Source organism: Peromyscus eremicus, chromosome 8a, assembly GCF_949786415.1.
Source record: "Peromyscus eremicus chromosome 8a, PerEre_H2_v1, whole genome shotgun sequence".
Classification (NCBI taxonomy): Eukaryota; Metazoa; Chordata; class Mammalia; order Rodentia; family Cricetidae; genus Peromyscus; species Peromyscus eremicus.
The window spans coordinates 3,855,677-3,872,973 of record NC_081423.1 but is presented as its reverse complement, the minus strand read 5'-3'; the positions used below and the strand labels follow the sequence as shown (position 1 = coordinate 3,872,973).

Sequence of the window (17,297 nt, the reverse complement as noted above, 5' to 3'; positions counted from 1 at the left end):
ATACCCATGCATGCATGCAATTGCATGTGTGTAAAAGTGAGCACACAGGTACACAAACTGAAAGTAAAGTGAATACAAATTCTTATTTCCAGAGAAATCCAAATTAAATCTTTTTTCAATGGTAACTATTTATTACATTTGCATGGTGCATGTTTGGGGGTCAGAAGACAACATTCACGAGTCAGTTCTCTCCTTCAGGCTTAGGGACAAGTGCCTTTGCCCACTGAACCTTTACAGGCCACCATGTTACATCTCTCAAAATGAGAAACACTTGGACTATTTGCAGTACCATTTGAGAGCACTTAAGTATATAAAGCTTATTCTCAGCATAGCTATTTTTAGTTTTTGCCAGTAGTGGGGAATCAAACCCTGGCCTTTTGTGTGTACTAGGCAAATCCTCTAACTCATGTCGACACTCCCAGCCCTACTGCTGCTGCACATACTGTGTGGATGAAGGAGTCTTTGTCTTCAGAGAAACATTGAAACTGCCAAGCAGTTCGAGCTATTTGTTCATCAGAGTGGCACTGCAAACTTCAGTGTACCCCACAATATGTGTCCCACAAATTACAAGAAATTCACCAAACAGTACAATGCAAAATACAGCAAAATCATTTTCATTCTTCACTACCAAAAGAATGAAGAACAGAAGCTGACTATACAAAATGACTAAAAGTTGGACCCACAGCAGCCATGTGGGGCTTGGTACATGGATGAGATGCTGCAGCTGAGCTGGTGACCCCTCCTACCTTGGCTGTCAGCCCATCAACTGCCAGGGAGGAGCTAAGGCAGTCGAGAGTATGGGAACAATGTGGGAGAGTGCAGCTGCAGCAAAGAACATGCATTAGCCAATAGGACAGCCCTCAGCATAGATCTCTACTGCAGCCCACACTACTTGCCCTGGTGGGAGGAGGAGAGCTTTGGGCAGCAGTGATCCCAGCAGGCTGCAAGCACAACTCAAAGTGGCCAGCATCACGGGTAGAGAGATACACAGCCACCTGTGGTTCATACGGATCCTGCCCCCAGATGCCCTTCCTAGCTGAAAGATCACCCTGACTCTGGGCAACAGTGGAATATCCAAGACGAACCTTGGCGATGGTCCAGTATTTATGGTGTGTTAGAAACAGGAAACCTTGAACTAGACCAACGACTTGTTGTAATGAGTATTTTTGCATGTAATGCTGTTTGAAAAAAACAAAAACATACCTTGTGACACACTGCAGTTTGCAGTGCCACTCTGATGAACAAATACGTGCTAGAAAGGTGGGAATGACAGAGGAATGGGGCAGTGCATGTGCGGTGGAAAGGTGTAGAACTAGAGACTTGACAGTGGTGACAGGTGAGGGAGAAGGCTGAGGTGGACAGGGGAACATGTCATTGCCAAGTAGGGCTGGCAGGTGTGTGCAGCAGCTCGTATAGGCTCTGCCTTCTAACACACTGCACAGCTGCATGATCATCCAGGCACTGCAATGACAGGATGTCCAAGATGGAGAATGGTTCGTTTCTGGATTGGGCCTCCTCAAAAGACCTCCAGGGTCTGTGCTGCTCCCAAAGGCCATCTTGAATATCTGTGATCTGTGCCACAGCCAGGGAATGTGCTGGTGTCCATGGTCTGTGCTGCCACCAGAAGCCAGGATGATGTCCAAGGCCCATGCTGTTGCTGCAGGCCATGTTGAATTTCATGGTTTGTGCTGCAATTGGGGGCTGTGATGGTGTCCATGGTCCTGCTGTGGTCTGGAGCAGTGTTGATATCCATGGCCTGGGTTACCTCAGGCCATGTGGATGTTCACATTCTGTGCTGCCACCTGAAGCCATGTTGATGTCTGTGGTCTGTGATGCTGCCAGAGACTATGTAGATGCTGATGTCAGTATGCTACAACTGACAGCCATGTTATTTTGTGGTCTGTACTGCCACTGGAGACCATGCTGAGGTCTATGGTCTGTGCTGTGGCCAGAAACTATGTGGAAGTCCATGATCCATGCTGCCGCTGACTGTAAAGAGCAAGACAGCTTCTTTTGCGGTGGTATTGATGCCCGCAGACTCACAGTTGAGAATTAGAGACACAGAAGACATCTGTGACATCCTCTCCTTCCCCACCCACAAAAAAGAGAAACAGTCTAGACAGGAAGCCATCAAAGAGAACTCTTAAAAACTATGATAGGGCTCCTGCAGTGTAGTTCTTCACAGTGGATGGCTTCTGGTGGGGGTGGAGAAGGACTCAGTTTTCTTTAAGGGCTGGCCATGGGGAGTTTGGCCATGCTCCAGTAGTAAGAATGGAGTGTAGTAAGTAGTAAGGTGGGGCGATGGTGATCTGTTCACTTTTATTACAGATTATCTAAGTTTGAAAGCAACTCTGGTTATGTTGTAGGTAAAGCAAAATCTGCAAAGATTTCCCCAAAATTCCAATGTCCAACAGAAGCCATGTCATTATTTAACAAGTAACACAAGTTAATTACACATATTTCAATTCTTTCCAAATGTCTTGCTCAAACCTGAGAAAACAAGGGTGAGGAACAAATAATATCTTCACACAGATTTTACTAGACTTGAGCTTTTGTGTGCTCAGCTGAAAACACATCCATGAGCTAGCTTGAAGCAGACCACTCTAAGCCTGTACTTAACGCCCTCGCAGAGGTCCTTCTGGAGAAGAGAGCACAGGACTGGGGGCAACTTGGTACTGGGCAGCAGGCAGCAGGCAGCAGCCTTAGGTTCTGGTGATGTCCTGTTGTCTCTCCCTGTTCCCAGAACCTTAACCAGCCCCCAGTGGACAAGCTACTGCCTGTTCCTTATTCAGCCAAATGACAGGGTTATCTCCTCCCACTGTCCTCTTTCCTTGGCCTGAACAATCCCAGTCCTCCTTGGGGGCTCTGTACCTTTTCCAGCTTCCTCAGGTCTGGTCTGGTCAGATCACACAGGCTTCATCTTGTTTAGGTTTTTGTTCAAATATCATTTCCTAGTGAGGACTTCCTGCCTTTCAAATTAGCTATACCCTTCCCCTGTCCCAGATCACTACTCTTCCATCACGGTACTTACAATCTGAAACTGCCTCATTCCCTAGGACTGTCCTGACAAATTACCACAAATGGGTGGTACAGAACCACAGCAACCATCCTCTCTACTCTCTAGAGAATTGTGGGGTGTGGGAGGTGGGGTGGGGTGTCTTCTCTGCTTCTGCCAGCTTTGGATAGCTCCAGGCCTGGCCTGCTTTGAGACTGCAATGGTCCAGTGGCTGCAGCCTTCGGGCCCTCTCCATACCAGCTACTGTTCTGCCAATACATCAGTCAAGGAAATTTAGGATTTCATCACAAGACCCTTGATAGATTATGTCTGCAAAGACCCTTTTGCCTCTCCCCCAAACCCCCAAGGTCTCTCCAAGTAGCCTTGGTTGCCCTGGAACCTGCTATATAGACCAAGCTAGCCTAGAACTCATAAAAAGTCCCTATCTCTATTTCCCAAGTGCTAAGACTAAAGGTGCACACCAAGCCCAGCTCCAAAGACCCTATTTTCAAATAAGGTTATTTTTAAAGTTTCACACAGACATGTATATCAGGAGGACAGTAGTCAGCCTAGTGCCTCTTGTTCATTTGTTTTCTGAGGTTTGCTGAGCATACTCATTCGCTGTCAATCTATGAAACAGTCTTCCTCTGTGCCTGGCACAGAGCAAACACTATGCATTGGACAAAGCTCCTTCATCAACTGGAAGGCTATCCCTTGGCCTACTTTGTGATGTAACACCAATCCATGAGTACAGATGGTTAGGAGCTGTTTTAGCAAGGAAGCAGAAAACAGCTACTTACAGATAGCCAGCAAATCCTTAATACCTCCTGGAACACTCTGTTGAGGAAGCATGCACCATTTGCAGAATAGTGTAGGTTTTGGCACACGGCACACACCCTCTAGTGGCCTTATGAACAATTACCTTGATGTGCTTTTTAAAAAGTCCTTTTCCCCTTTCTTTTTTAGACGTATATATGTCTGTTAAGTGCCTACATGTATGTATGTGAACCATATACATGCCTGGTGCCTGAAAGGGTCAGATCCCCTGGAAGTGGTATGGTACAGTTGGGTTGTGAACCACCACATAGATGCTGAGAATGAAACCTGGGTCCTCGAGAAGAAGAGCCAGTGCTTTTAACTTCTGCAACATCTCTGCAGCCCCACCTCAACCCCCCACCTTGATTTTACTCACTGGCACTTGAACCATTTCTGCCGTAGTGTTAATTCGTGTAAAACTACCCTATTCACAGTAGTATAAAACTCTGAACTAACAGAAATGCTGCATACTTGCTCAACACTCAGATTTATGCTTAAAAACAATATAATATTGGGCATTCAAGCTTTTCTGCAAAATGCTCAGGTTTTCTCTCATCTAGCAATTTGTCAATACCCTATTCTCACACACTCCAAAGATTCCTAGGCCTCTTATTATCCCACTTAATTTTAGTTTATTGAATTTCTAAGAATAAATTAATAGACATATGCTAAATAATTCATCTTAAGTAAATTACAGAAATTTACAAAAAGGTTTAGAAAATATTTTGGGACAAATACAAGATAAAAGTTCCAAATAACAATTCTGTTAGTATTTGGTAGGAAGGTTGTAAGGTAAACTCAAAATGATTTTGTTCATGAGCTTTAAAAATAAAGCACTTGGGGGGCTGGAGAGATAGCCCAGTGGTTAAGAGCACTGGCTGCTCTTCCAGAGGACCCGGGTTCAATTCCCAGCACCCACATGGCAGCTAACAACTGTCTGTAATTCCAGTTCCAGGGAATCTGACCAATGCACATAAAATAAAGTTTAAAAAAAATACATTCTTAAAAAAATAAAATAAAATAAAAAAATAAAGCACTTGATATAGAAGCTACCAATACCTGAGAGATGATACCTTAAAAAAGAAAAAGAAAAAAGAAACAACTAAAATTACAAGACATAAAACCAGTAAAAATTTCATCGTACTTACTCAGTCCTACTCCTTTTTCAATCAACTTCAAGGCCACCAAATTAACTATGAGCCACATTCTGTTTGGCTATGTTGTCCATAGTAATAAACTACATCTTCCTGTCTATACACAGGCAAGAAGAACCGCTGAGAATAAGTAAGATTAACTGCAGGAAGCATAATCTAACATGCTTGCAAGGATATGACTAAAGCAGGGTCCCTGGGAAAGTTCACTGCAGTTTCTAGCTACACACATGTCGTGTAAGTTAGTATTGTGCTAGTGTTTATCTAGGAAGAAAATCCTAGATCCTATCATCTCATTCTTATAATTATCATGCACGGGCCACTCTCCATTCTGCAGAATACTGATAACTAAGTGTGATGGTTTGAATGAAAATGACCCCCATAGGTCCAAAGGGAGTAGCACTATTAGGAGGTGCAGTCTTGGAGTAGGTGTGGCTTTGTTGAAAGAAGTGTGTCACTGGGAATGGGCTTTGAGGTTTCAAAAGTTCAAGTCATGCCCAGTGGCTCACTGGTCTTATTGTCAGTGGATCTGGAACTCTCAGCTCCTTCTCCAGCACCATGTCTGCCAGCACGCTGCTATGCTTCCTGCCATGATAATGGACTAACCTCTGAAACTGTAAGTCAGCCTCAATTAAATGTTTTTGTTTTGGGGGGGGTTGGGAGGGTAGGGTTTAAGACAGGGTTTCTCCGTGTAGCCTTCACTGTCCTGGAACTCACGCTGAAGACCAGGCTGGCCTCAAACTCACAGAGATCTGCCTGCCTCTGCCTCCCAAGTGCTGGGATTAAAGGTGTGCACCACCACGCCAGGCCCAAGGTTCTCTTTTTGTTTGTTTTTCGAGACAGGGTCTTGTGGGATGACTCATCCCTAACAGGCCTGAGGGCCAGCTGGCACAAACCAGTAAAAAAAAGATACTTTCCAAGAGCATAGGACCCTGCTACATCTGGTGCCTGAACAGGGACCTGTTTGTCTCCCTTTCCTCATGCCTAGTGCTGGTTGAGCAGCTCCCTCGAGTGATGTATTTCGGTGACTAGGCCCCTCTACGTTGTGTGATTTTGGTCCCTTCAGCAGGTAAGTGCTGAGACCCCCACTTTCCTCTTTTTGTTTGTGAGTCTGTTTGTACAGTAGGGTGGCATATACTTTTGTTCAGGCTACCTGGTGTTTCCATATAAGGACTGGTCCCTAAGGAAACAATAGCCATCATCTGACTAATTTTAGTTTTGTGTGTGTGTGTGTGTGTGTGTGTGTGTGTGTGTGTGTGTTCATGCATGCATGCACGTGCTTGTGGGTTGTGATGCCTGGAGAGATAGCTCAGCAGTTAATCAGCAGTGTGTGCTGCTCCTCCAGAGAACATGTGAGAACCTGATCTTTGGATGAGAGTTCTACTCCTGGCCAGAAAAAGGGAAGTGGCCTCGGGAGTAACCCTTCAATTGTCTTTTTATGCCCATTTTGTTATACTTGCTGGCCAAAGTCTTCCTCTACTGAGGAGGTCCACAATAAGCACTGCCAGGAACAATGGAACATCAACTTATCTATCACCTTCATTCCATCCATGACTGATATTTCCTCTGCCTCTGCTGACAAGGAGACAGATAAGACTAGGCATAAAGGAAAGGGAAGGGATGTAAAGAGAGAGGAAATGATTGCAGCAGCATCTAAGCCTACACCAGCAGTCCCTCTCTCTGCTCCCCCCATGCCTCGAGCGGCTACCCCGCCCCCCTGCAGTATCCACGGAGTGATTTGCCCGGATGTCTACCTGCCTATTCCACCTATGGTGCCGCACATGCCCACCATAGCCTTTCCAGTTAATGTGGGCCCCAGTGCAGCCAACCAACCATGGATACCTACCCCTCTTACAGACCTGTCTTCAGTCCGTAAGGCCACTAATAAATTGGGTCCTGACTCGTCATATTTTGAGCAAGTCCTACGGCAATGGGCAATGTGTTTATAGACTTATTAAGACTGGTACCATTTGATGAAGGTTGTGTTAGAGCCTGCGGACTTCCTTAACTGGCGAGCTGCCTGTGATGACCAGGCTGAGGCTCAGGCTCATTTTAATATACAGTATAACATCACTGTTTCTCTTGAGATGCTCACTGGCCAAGGACCATATGTTAACCCTGTCACACAAGCCCAAATTGAACAACATGCTGATTTACCTGCCTCGGGAGACACCATTGCCCTTGGTACATTGGAGGGATCCCATCACCCTTCAATGGCAACACTCTGCTCCCCTATTAGCCCAGAGGCGAGGTTATACATGCATTTTTCCCCAGAATACCACCATGCCAATATGGATACCCTCCAGAGATGTGCATCCAGCAACAGACCAAGAGACTTTGGCCAAAGAAGGTTCAGAGGGATAATGTATGATTTGCTCCACTACTGTGGCATTAGTAAAGGTCATGTCATTACTGACATGCGACCCTAGATATAAAGCAATTGCCTCACCCACTACAAGGTTGCTAATGCATCACCAGAAACACTTTGATTGGCACAATAAATATGACTAGGATTCCATCCATGTCCTTGAGACTGAATTTTTGACATAGTGAGTACATAGTGAGACCGTATAGCAGGTCTCTTGTTCAAATGTCTTTCATCAACAGAAGGCAGCCACAAAGGTGACCCTACAGGTTTTATTGGCTCTCAGACAACTAGAACAAAGTCCTCCTAGAGAGATAATGCATGCATGGCTCACTGAGATACAGAAGGCTACTGCCTAAAGCCCACCACCTGGACAGCTCTCCAGGATTGATGCTCTTCCATGGCTGGTAGTTAATAACTTGTATGAGCTTGTTTGGCAAGCCAACCTAAGGTAGGCACAGTCCATTATGCTGACACAGTCCATTATGCTGGCACAGTCTATTATGCTGAGCTCTCCTGAGGTGCGGTCAACAAGGTTAGGGCAATGCACCCTAGCTCCCACTGAGCATGTCCTATAAATAATGAAAAGGGGTGGATATGTGGGATGACTTATCCCTAACAGGCTTGAGGGCCAGCTGACCCAAACAAGTAAAAAAAAATATTTTCTGAGAGCCAACCTGGGTCTGCCTAATGGCCTTAGCAACAGCAGCTGAGACATGATCTAGAGATGACCTGAACCAATGAGAGACAGCCATGTCACACCAGCAGATGTACATTCATCAGACCTTCCCCCAGGGTGAGGTGGAGGGTATATAAGGCTCACCTCTTCCTGAATAAACTGAGCTTGTTGTTTCGACATTCTCCCAGAGTCTGTGCCGTTGACTCTGTGACTACTTGGCCCCTTCCCCAAAAGGAAATAACAGCACAGGATCCTGCCACAGGGTCTAACTATGTACTTCTGGATGTCCTGAAACTAACTCACAGACACTCACCTGTCTCTGCCTCCCAAGTGCTAGGATTAAAAGTATGTACCATCACTCCTAGCAACCTAAGATTCTTATAACAATAACATAATTTTAAATGTGAAGCTGGCAATGGGGCCACAGGAAAAAAGCCATGTTAGTAAGTTAAAATATTTTCTGTAAAAAAGACTGAATAAAACAGAAAAGAATATATTTGAAGTTTTTTTGTTTATTTGTTTAAATAAAGACTTCTTTTAGGGGCTGGAGAGATGGCTCAGTGGTTAAGAGTACTGGCTGCTCTTCCAGAAGACCTGGGTTTAATTCCTAACACCCACACGGCAGCTCGAAACTGTCATTCCAGGCCCAGAGGAACCAACACCCTCTTCAGCCTGCTGTGGACATTGGGCACACATGTGATGCACAGACATACAAGCAGGCAAAGCACCCATACACATAAAGTAAACCCTAAAAAATTATTTTTAAAATTTTATTTTATTTATTTATGTGTATGTGTGGGCATACCCACTGAAGCCAGAAGAGAGGTTCAAACACCCTAGAAGTTATGGGTAGCTGTGAGCCACCTGGTGCAGGTGCTGGAAACTGAACCTGAGTCCCTTAGAAGAGGAACAAGTGATCTTAACCACTGAGCCGTCTCTTCAGCACCATATTTGCAAGGGCTTCTTGGTTTTGGTTTTGTTTTCAAGACAGAGTTTCTCTGTTTAACTCCAGCTGTCCTGGAACTAGCTCTGTAGACCAGGCTGGCCTCAAATTCGAAAGAGATCCACCTGCCTCTGTCTCATTGTGCAATACTATAGGGTCAAAGAATATTCTTAGAAATGAGTTGCTGCATAGAAACTATGAGCTAATTCTATATTCAAGTTAACTATGAGACAAGGCCAACATTTGTTTAAAATCCCCAAACAAAACACAGACAAGATTTTGCAAGTATTCTAGTCTTTTAAAGCTCACCTGGCAGCCACCCTTATAACTAGCAACTCAAGGAGTACTTAAATGGGGCTTCCCTGTAAGGTGAATTTTTAAAATTATTTCTAATGGGGGAGGGGGGTGTGCATGTATGTGCAGTTGCCTGTGGAGCCCAGAAGCATGGGATCTCCTGGAACTGGAGTTAGTTTCTAGCCACCTGAGGAAGGTTCAGGGAACTAAACCTGGGTCCTCCCAAAGGATAGTACTACACACTCTTAAACCCTAAGCCAGCTCTCCAGCCACCAATGTCATTTTTTTAATTGCTGAAATCCAAGAGGCTTTTTTTTAAGTATGAAAACATCACAATGAAACCCACTGTCTTGTACAATTAATATACACCAAAATAAAACAAAAACCTAAAAACCACTTAATATAAACAATCCAGTTCAACCCAGTAAAAGGTCTCGGGAACAGAAGAGAAAAGAAAGACAGGTACCTCATAGTTTGAGAGAAAATCTAGCAATTCTGATTGAGATGGGATGTACAGAAGTGGTTTCATCACCCGGCGAACAAACTTCTCAATGTAAACAGCACTCATGGGGCCTTTGTATTCGATTGGTCCAAAACTAGTACCAAAAAAAAAAAAATAATAAATAAAAATAAATAAAAACAATACACCATGCATTAAACCTGTAATGTGTAACAAAAACTATCAACATCACACAAAGAAAACATCTTTGCTTTAACAGTTGGTTCAGAGGCAAGCAGCCTGCTTTGCTTAGGAGGTGAACAGAGAACCAGCATTTTAGGTGGGGAAGAGACAAGCACTTCTATGAGATCAATCTTAATCCAGCTGCAAGTTAAAATCATTCTATCCTCTAAAAGAAAAATTTAGTTTCTACTAAAAAAGAAAAAAGTGGCCTCGGAAACTAACCACATGATAAAGAATTCCAGGATCTTTGCTACAGCACTCAACACATGTAGGCAGATTTCCTTTTCCATGAAACTGAAATAAGAATCATTGGGAAGTTGACCCATTGCCTACTAAAAAGTAATTATTTGTGTTTCCAAAGGCACATACACAAAGGATCACTAAGTGAACCTGACACCTGTTTAAAAAGTCATCACAACAGGGACAAAATGGCACGGTGAAGTCAGGAGGTGTCCCTTATGGTTTGCACAGGGACCTGGTCCAGCTCTGAAACACCAACACCACCCAGGTGTTCTCCTGAGCTCATCAGACTTTCACCCGGCTGCCTCGACATCCTCCCAAACTCATCAAGTCTCTCAAGTCCTCAGTGACCCACAATACACACAAATGTTACTGAACAATAGGGTCAGGAGCACGTGAAATTCAGAACTTCTGCAACCATTCTTTTCTCTACAGAGATGACATTAAGTTTATTGTTCACAGCAGCAATGCACAAAGTTTAGGAAAGAATTACATATATGCTGTACTCATAATGGTGTTACATAGTTACAAAAATTTGAATACGTGATAAATTCTTCAGTGCACACTATAGAATATGATACCAAAGAAATAGAAATGTGGAAAAAGTAAGCACAGCATTCTACAAGCACAGCTGGGAATCAGGAGTAAGAATTCCACCAACTCAAGAGGCCAGGCATGGTGGAGTACACCTTTAATCCCAGCACTTGGGAGGCATAGACTTGTGGATTGTTTGAGACCAACCTAATCTACATAGTGAGTTCCAGGCCAGCCAGGTCTGAATAGAAAGTATTTTTTTAATTAAAAAAAATTTTTAATTAACACCATCACCATCCATCAACGAATTCTAATTGAGAGGAAAAAAAAATAAGACGACTAGGTATGGTAATGCACACCGTTAATCCCAGGACTCAGGAGGTAGAGGAGTGCAAGGTGATCTTCAGACATATCTATATATCTGTAAATTTGAGACCAGCCTGAGCTACATTAGAATCTGTCTCAAACAAACATACTATGAATGAATGAATGAACGAACGAATGAATGAACGAACGAATGAGGAAAAAAAATCAAGAAAGCATCTGATAACATGTTTCGTCCAGGCCGGGCGGTGGTGGCGCACGCCTTTAATCCCAGCACTCGGGAGGCAGAGCCAGGCGGATCTCTGTGAGTTCGAGGCCAGCCTGGTCTCCAAAGCGAGTTCCAGGAAAGGCGCAAAGCTACACAGAGAAACCCTGTCTCGAAAAACCAAAAAAAAAAAAAAGTTTTGTCCAGCAAAAAAAGGAGCCAATCTTCCTGGAGTTGGTGGCACATGACTTTGATCCCAGCACTTGGGAGGCAGAGGCAGGCAGATCTCTGTGAGTTTGAAGCCAGCCTGGGCTACAAAGCAGGTTCCAGGAACAAAAGAAACCCTGCCTCATAAAACTAAAAAAAAAAAAAAAGCCAACCCATGTAGAAATCTCATCTATTCAAGGCATGAGGCTTTCTTTGCTGGGTTTTCCTAGTGTCCTAGTGAACTGTAAAAGCAAACAAGATCTCAAGATGCAGGATACAGAAGTGAAGAAACTACAGCCATCAGTGTAGGATAAGCTGGTCTAGAGCACAATGACAGCAGGGTGGTGAGAACCTGTTTCCATGATCCAAACTCTGTTTCATCAACCTTGAGATGACATCAGTACAAACCCCAAAACCTGTCCCACAAAGCAGGAAGCCATGAATTTAAGTAGCTACAAGATAAAGCATTGCAGCAAATGAGAGCAACAGCAGCGTCTGCTCAGCCATGAGACCCAGCGGGACGTGTGCAAGCACTGTAAGCAGGAAGAACTTGTGATTACCAGAGTGCCTAGGAGCGTTCAGCTAATGGACCAATCATGTGCACATGCACACATATAAAACTGAGGCCTCTAGACTCTGAGAACACGAAGAAAGTATCTTTGGAGAGTTCCTGTGGCTCAGGCCTGCTGCACACTGCACATAAGTGGTGAAATGAACAGAAGAGCAAAGCAGCGGGCTATAATGAAGGGTGGGCATTCAAAGCCCTGTGCAGAAAACCAAGGTACTGGGAATTTTAAACAGAATCTCACACAGCAGCTCCGGCTAGCTTCAGACTCACAGCAATCTGCCTGCCTCAGCCTAAATAGTTCTGAGTTTAAAGGCATGCAGCACAACACCTGGCTTGGACTATTTGATTCTAAAGTCTATAGAAGCTGAGGACACAAACAGCTCATGTGTTTTCCCATGCATCTCAAAATGACCATCCCAATTCAAGGGAATGCTCATTTTAATGTCACATGAAGTTAAAATCACCTCCAGCAGCCAGAAGTTTTAACCACCCCACTGGGCATCTGTGTCCTTTTTCCAAAGCCGAAGAGTAACATAGGGACCTAAGTAGAATAAACACACCACCCCTTCAGCACAATGGTTTCTGCTGACCTCTACAAAGGAAGAACTAGGCCTGAGATGGTCACTGGGAGTGTACCTTATATTTAAGAACCCTGCAGTAGCTGTCAAAGCAGAGGAAGAACCTACTGGACAAGAAGTAGAGTGAGGAGATCTGAAACCAATCTAAATAGCTACTGAGAAGCTAGCTTGTTCCTTCCGTGGACATTAAACCACAAATATGCCAGGCGTTGGTGGCGCACGCCTTTAATCCCAGCACTTGGGAGGCAGAGCCAGGTGGATCTCTGTGAGTTCGAGGCCAGCCTGATCTACAGAGCAAGCTCCAGGACAGGCACCAAAACTACACAGTGAAACTCTGTCTCAAAAAAACAGGAAAAAAAAAGAAAACCACAAACATTTCATATACAGCGGAAAACCTGAGGATGGAAAAGGTAGTCTTGCCTAAATAACATCAAACTGTTCCAGTAAGACCCTGTGTGACAACAGTTTACGCTAGTGGAATGGAACTGGGAAGGAATGGGATAGAGACCCTGTCACTAACAGTCTGCTGACCATTGATGTGAGACCTACTGAGACCAAGAGGTACATGAGAAGGGAGGGAACCCCTAAAAATAGAGCTCTCACTAGTTAGGTCTTTACTCACTTGGCCTTTCACAGACTTTAAGCCAATCACATTGAATGAAGCCGAAATTCCATCTTCTACCCTAGGAGCCTAAGGCTGGAAGATCATCTGTATCCCTAGCCTGGGATACAGAATGAGACCATCTCAAAAATCAAAATAAATAATCAGGTATGGTGGCACGTGGCTTTGATCCCAGCACTGGGGAGGCAGAAGCAGGCCAATCTTTAAATTCAAGGCCAGCATGGTCTACATAGTGAGTTCCAGGACAGCCAGGGCTACATTGTGGGACCCTGACTCTAAATAAATAAATATTCCAAAGTCAGATTTTTCAAATATTACTTAACATCCATATTAGGGTCTGAGCATGTCTGCAAAAACAAACATTAATATATATGCGGTAAAAAGCAAATAACTTAAAGTCAAACTAAGTCAAATGTGGTTGACACATGCTTATTATCCCAGCACTTGTGAGAAGTTGAGGCAGGGTCACTAAGTTCTAGGCCAGCTGTGTTATAAAGTGACTATAAGGCCAGCCTAGGCTACAGCAGAGATCAGTTATCCAACAAAGCAAGGCACGGGGTGCACACCTTTGACCCCAGCACTAAGAGGCAGAGGCAGGTAGACCTCTGACTTCCAGGCAATCCTGGTCTACATGGTGAGTTCCAAGCCAGCCAGAACTACATAGTGAGATCCTGTCACCACCCCATGAATGAATGAATGAATAAATGAATGAATGAATGGAATGAATAGATTGATAGGTAGATAAATAAATAAATGAATGAACAGTCTGGGGAGATAGATCAATGGTTAAGAACATTGTCTATTCTTCCAGAGGACCTGGATTTTATTCCCAGCACCAACATGGTGGCCCACAATCCCCTGTAGTTCCAGGAGATCTGATGCTTTCCTTCTGACCTCCTTGAGCTCCTGTATGCACATGGTGCATATACATAGACTCACGCGCGCGCGCGCGCGCGCGCACACACACACACACACACACACACACACACACACACACACACAGAAAAAATAACAAACAAATAAAATGAATCTTAGGCCTAAAGAGATGGATCTGCAGCTAAGATGTAACTGCTTTTGCAAAGGACCAGAGTTTGGTTTCCAGCACCTCTGTCTGTCAGCTAACTCCAGATCTGGGGGTTCTGACACCCTCTTCTGTTCTACATGTGCTTGTATCAACACACAGGCACACACATACATACATAACTAAAAATAAAGATTAAAAACAAGAAGCCGGGCAGTGGTGACACACACCTTTAATCCCAGCACTCGGGAGGCAGAGTCAGGCCAATCTCTGTGAGTTCGAGGCCAGCCTGGTCTATAGAGTGAGACCCAGGAAAGGCACCAAAACAACACAGAGAAACTCTGTCTCAAAAAACAAAACAAAACAAAAAACCCAAAAAGATAGCTTAAAATAAAAACCATAGGTAGCTTGTCACTTTTGGCAAAATGAATATAACTGGAGACCCAAAAATCATGAAACTTTAGGGGTTCCACCCTGTCACTTCAGAACTATAGACAAGTCAGGTTGTGATGGCAAATGCCTTTAGCCCCAGCATTTGGGAGGCAGAGGCAAGTGGATCTCTACGAGTTCAAGGCCAGCCTGGTCTGCAGAGAAAGTTCCAGGAGAGTCAAGGCTCTTGAAAAACCAAAAAGAACCAAAAACTATAGACATAAAATTATGGGTCACTAGTAATTTTCTTCCTAATTGAAAGAAATGATATGCTATCCCCTCCCCCTTATTTGCAATACTAGGGATTGAACCCAGGATCTCACCCATGTTAGGAAATCACTTTACCACTGAATTAATACTCCCAGCTATTTGGATACTGATTAAGATAGAGTCTAAGTTGTCCAGGCTAGCCTCAAATAATCCTCCTGTCTCTGCCTCCCAAGTAGTTTAGATTATAGGCAGGTGCCACCATACCTGGCAAAGCTATTATCTTGAGCATGCTACACTACCAGGTTAACAGGATGAGGGACAGGATGTACTTCTGCATTACATAACATTTTCAGTAGCTAAAATGTAAGTAAAGCCATACAATGGAATAATTCATACTTTTGAAAATAATGCTGTAACATACACTGATATAAACATACACTGACGTGCTGTGGGATGGTCTGTATGTCAAATGTGTTGCTCTGATTGGTCAATAAATAAAACACTGATTGGCCAGTGGCCAGGCAGGAAGTATAGGCGGGACTAACAGAGAGGAAAAAAGAAAGAACAGGAAGGCAGGGGGAGACACTGCCCGCCGCCACCATGTCAAGGAGCATGTGAAGATGCCGGTAAGCCACGAACCACGTGGCAAGGTATAGATTTATAGAAATGGATTAATTTAAGATATAAGAACAGTTAGCAAGAAGCCTGCCACGGCCATACAGTTTGTAAGCAATGTAAGTCTCTGTGTTTACTTGGTTGGGTCTGAGCGGCTGTGAGACTGGCGGGTGAGAGAGATTTGTCCTGACTGTGGGCCAGGCAGGAAAAATCTAGCTACACTGACTCTCACAAAAGTGTGAAAGAACAATTTAGGAAATAACATCACTGTCTAATACATCTCTAGTCAACAGCTAGAGGGCTCACATGTACATTAACAGAAAAAGACAATCAAAACACACTAGTCACTCATGGCTGGCACAATCATCAAATCCCTTGACATTTTTTTTAAATTTATTTTTGCCTATCTGTATTTTCTCAGTTTTCTACATTGACTATCTAATAATTTTGCATAGAAAAAAAAGAAACAAAGTTTCACTGATAAACTGATGAAAGTAGGTGGAACTAGAAATACCACCGCAAGTCCTTACCTCCGATGATACAGATGTATTACAGGAAAATAAAAGAAATGCTTCTGTTTTCTGCATTTTCCTTGGTTCCACCAGCAATTAATTGCCACAAACAACACCTGCAGAGACAAAGAAGGTTTCACATGACTATGAATAGCAACTCAACAGTTACCAAGACTTCTAATTGTAGAAACAGAACTAGCTCCCCCAACCTCCACAGAGCAGGAAGTAGTAAACAAAAACCAAACTAGCTGTTTCAAGCTTTTGTTTTGTTTTTTTGAGACAGGGTTTCTCTGTGTAAACCACTCTGGCTGTCCTGAATTCGATTTGTAGACCAGGCTGGCCTAGAACTCACAGAGATCTGACTACCTCTGCCTCCCCAGTGGTGAGATTAAAGGTGTGCATCACCACGCCTACCCGTTTCAAGCTTTCAGAGGTGACATTTATCACTAAAATAAAAGATAGGCCTAAGTGGTAGCTCATACTTGTAATCCCAACCCTGGGGCATGGGAATGAGGGGTGGGGGTGAGGGAGCTGACTCAGGTGAATTGCCATGAGTTACATACAAGCTAGCTTGGTCTACAGAAGGAGGTCTTATCTTAAAAAATAAAAAATAGGGGCTAGAGAGATAACTCAGAAGGGCACTGGCTGCTCTTCAAGAGGACATGGATTTGATTCCCAGCACCCACATGGTGGCTCACAACTATCTATAACTCCAGTAGCTCCACTCCACTGCTCTCTCCTAGGACGTCAGGCATATGGTGTACAGACATACATGTAGGCAAAACATCCATACACACAAAAAGTAAAATAAATCTTTTTTTTTTAATGAAAAATAACCAAGTGTGCTTTTAATACTAGTACTTATAAGGCAAAGGGAGGCTTATCACTGAGTTTGAAGCAAGCCAGGTCCACATAGCAAGTTCCAAATCAGCCAAGGCTACATAGTAAAATTCTGTCTCAAAAATAAATACATAAATTTCAAAAAAAAACCCTTCTCCATAGTTTAGCTAGTACTCTGAGACTGTCAAAAGAGGAAAATTATTTGTTTTTAAGGTTAAATGTTAAAATGAACAAGCAATAAATACTTTGGAGGGATTTGATTTTAATTTTATTATTTATTTATTTATTTATTTATTTATTTATTTATTTATTTATTTATTGAGGCAGGGTCTCCACACATGCTGTAGCATATCTCTACACTTCACACCTCCAACACACCAAAAAAAACAAATAAAAAGCTGCACACACCTTTAGCCCCAGCACTCGGGAGGCAGAGACAGGTGGATCTTTGAGTTTGAGGCCAGCCT

At 43.6% G+C, this 17,297-nt stretch overlaps 1 protein-coding gene across 4 annotated transcripts in view; it reads right to left on the bottom strand.

Annotated features, from left to right (window-relative positions):
- Txndc11 (thioredoxin domain containing 11) overlaps positions 1-17,297 on the bottom strand; it is a 72,839-nt gene that overhangs the window by 46,126 nt on the left and 9,416 nt on the right. For 2 of the 4 annotated variants that reach the window (XM_059269987.1, XM_059269986.1), the window contains exons 3-4: positions 16,009-16,106; positions 9,710-9,839 (exon numbers count right to left, since the gene is read on the bottom strand). In XM_059269987.1, the coding sequence (XP_059125970.1) occupies positions 9,710-9,839; positions 16,009-16,106 (228 nt within the window). The remainder of the gene's footprint in view (positions 1-9,709; positions 9,840-16,008; positions 16,107-17,297) is intronic. The other 2 variants (XM_059269988.1, XM_059269989.1) reach the window with 1 other exon arrangement.